The following is a 1,993-nucleotide window of genomic DNA, read 5'->3' on the forward strand; positions in this document are numbered from 1 at the left end:
AGTTGATTGAAGACACATTTGATCACTCATTTGTATGCCTATCTTGAATGTCCTATTGGCTAAGATAGAAGCTTTCAAGATATTGTGTTTGTCTTTATCAAACACCTTCATCATTCCATTCTTCATCTCCATTGTGTGGCCTTTTTCAAACAATTGCCCAAGACTGAGTAGGTTGCTTTTCATTTTAGGCACATAGAGAACATTGGAGATGTATGCAGTCTTCACATCTCTCCTCTTGATCATTAATTTTCCAATACTTTCTGCTGAAACTGCAATATGATCAACAAATTTGACATTACTTTTTGTTGATTAATCAAGAGTTGTGAACCAATATTTCTTGCCTGTCATATGATTGGAGCATCCAGTGTCAAGATACTAGATATCTTCATCTTCTTCACTATTTTTTATAGTAGTCATAAGTAGGTAATGATCACCATCATCTGGTTCTGCACCTTGTGCCAATCTTGCTTCTTCATCCTTCTTGCTCAATATTTTGTTGGAATTGAACTCAGCTGCATAATGCCCATAGTTCCTACAGTTGTAGCATTGTATCCTCTTCTTATCAATCTTCTTCTTGTTCACTGAATTCCAGTTAGACCCTCTCTTATGATCATGCTCTTGGAAGCCTTGTTCATTTTTCAAGCCTTCACCATTTCTCCATTTATCATTCTGCCATTTATCTTTATTTCTCTTATATTTGTTGTTCCAATGTTCAACTAATTTCTTGATAGATTGTGTTTGAAGTGCTTGAACCTCTCCCTTTTATGCATACCTCTCTTTTAGCCTTTGTTCATGTGCTTCAAGAGAGCTCTGCAGTTCTTCAAATTTGTAGGCTTCCAGGTCCTTAGACTCTTCTATTGCCACAACTATATGATCATACTTAGGAGTTAAAGTTCTAAGCACTTTCTCAATCACAGATTGATCTCTTATCTCTTCACCACATGCCTTCATCTGGTTTGTTAAGGACATGATTTTAGTAAGGTAATCTGAGATTGTTTCATTCTCCTCCATTTGAAGAAGTTCATATCTTCTTCTCATGGTTTGAAGCTTGACTTTCTTGATCTTGACAGCACCTTCATAGCTTTTCTCCAAGTTATCCCAAGCTTTTGTTGTTGTCTTGGCACCATCAATCTTTGCGAAATTGGCTCTATCAACACATTGATGGATTAAGAACAAAGCATTTCAATCCTTTTTCTTGGATTCTCTAAAGATTGTTCTTTGAGCTTCATTGGCATTGTCACCAATCTTTTGATATCCATTCTGTATAATCTCATACAACTCTTGGAATCCAAAAATTGCCTTCATTTGGATCCTCCATCTATCATAGTTCTTGGTGTCAAGAATTGGTAGTGTCAATGAGAAGCCATTGCCATTAGCCATTATCGTGCAAGCTTATCTTCTCCTTAGACTTTCTTTTCCTCCCCTTATTTCTAGATCACACACTCGACTCCACACATGATTTTCCCTCTTGAACCTTCCTCTTGATACCACTATTGAGAATAGCCAAGCAACCACAAATCGTGCACACAATTCACTTAGCTTGTTACACAAGAAACAAATTGTTATGCAAGAAACAGATTGCTATGCACACACAGTGCAGTAGCAAAAGCACGAAAACCAGAAGAAACATAAGACAGTGAATAGGAGAGAAAGAAAGAATGTTTTAGTGTATGAATGAATGAATCTTGTTGTCTATTGAGAATATATTGAACTTAAATTACAACTTATACATCAATGAAATCACTTTGTTCCTATTTATAGCACCTATACTTCAACTAACTTGGCATACAAGTAAAACAACCTAACTACTTTTAACTAACAAGCTGAATTATCACTAATATCTAACACTTTGGAGGTTGTTTTCAACTCGTGTGATCGATACATCACAAATTCAGTTTTGCACAATGTTGTGTTGACCTCTTTACACTGGAAATGTTGTCTTATTTCTCAGGATGTTGGTGGTTCTATATATTGATAACTGAATGGATGACCA

At 35.9% G+C, this 1,993-nt stretch overlaps 1 protein-coding gene across 1 annotated transcript; it reads right to left on the minus strand.

Annotated features, from left to right (window-relative positions):
* Positions 1–375: 375 nt before the first annotated feature.
* On the minus strand, positions 376–1,380 carry LOC109336886. The gene is made up of 3 exons (XM_019573711.1): positions 1,277–1,380; positions 773–1,147; positions 376–688 (listed from the first exon to the last, which is right to left on the minus strand). The coding sequence occupies exons 1-3, from the start codon at positions 1,378–1,380 to the stop codon at positions 376–378; spliced, it is 792 nt and encodes a 263-aa protein (XP_019429256.1).
* Positions 1,381–1,993: the final 613 nt, after the last annotated feature.

This window comes from Lupinus angustifolius, unplaced genomic scaffold, assembly GCF_001865875.1.
Source record: "Lupinus angustifolius cultivar Tanjil unplaced genomic scaffold, LupAngTanjil_v1.0 Scaffold_1_163, whole genome shotgun sequence".
Taxonomy (NCBI): Eukaryota; Viridiplantae; Streptophyta; class Magnoliopsida; order Fabales; family Fabaceae; genus Lupinus; species Lupinus angustifolius.

Coding starts and splice junctions, on each gene's coding strand:
- LOC109336886 (XM_019573711.1), bottom strand. CDS start 1,380: ATGGCTAATGGCAATGGCTTCTCATTGACACTACCAATTCTTGACACC. Junction 1,148..1,276: donor ATTTTTGGATTCCAAGAGTT/GTATGAGATTAT, acceptor ATGTGTTGATAG/AGCCAATTTCGCAAAGATTG. Junction 689..772: donor GAACAAAGGCTAAAAGAGAG/GTATGCATAAAA, acceptor CAAATATAAGAG/AAATAAAGATAAATGGCAGA.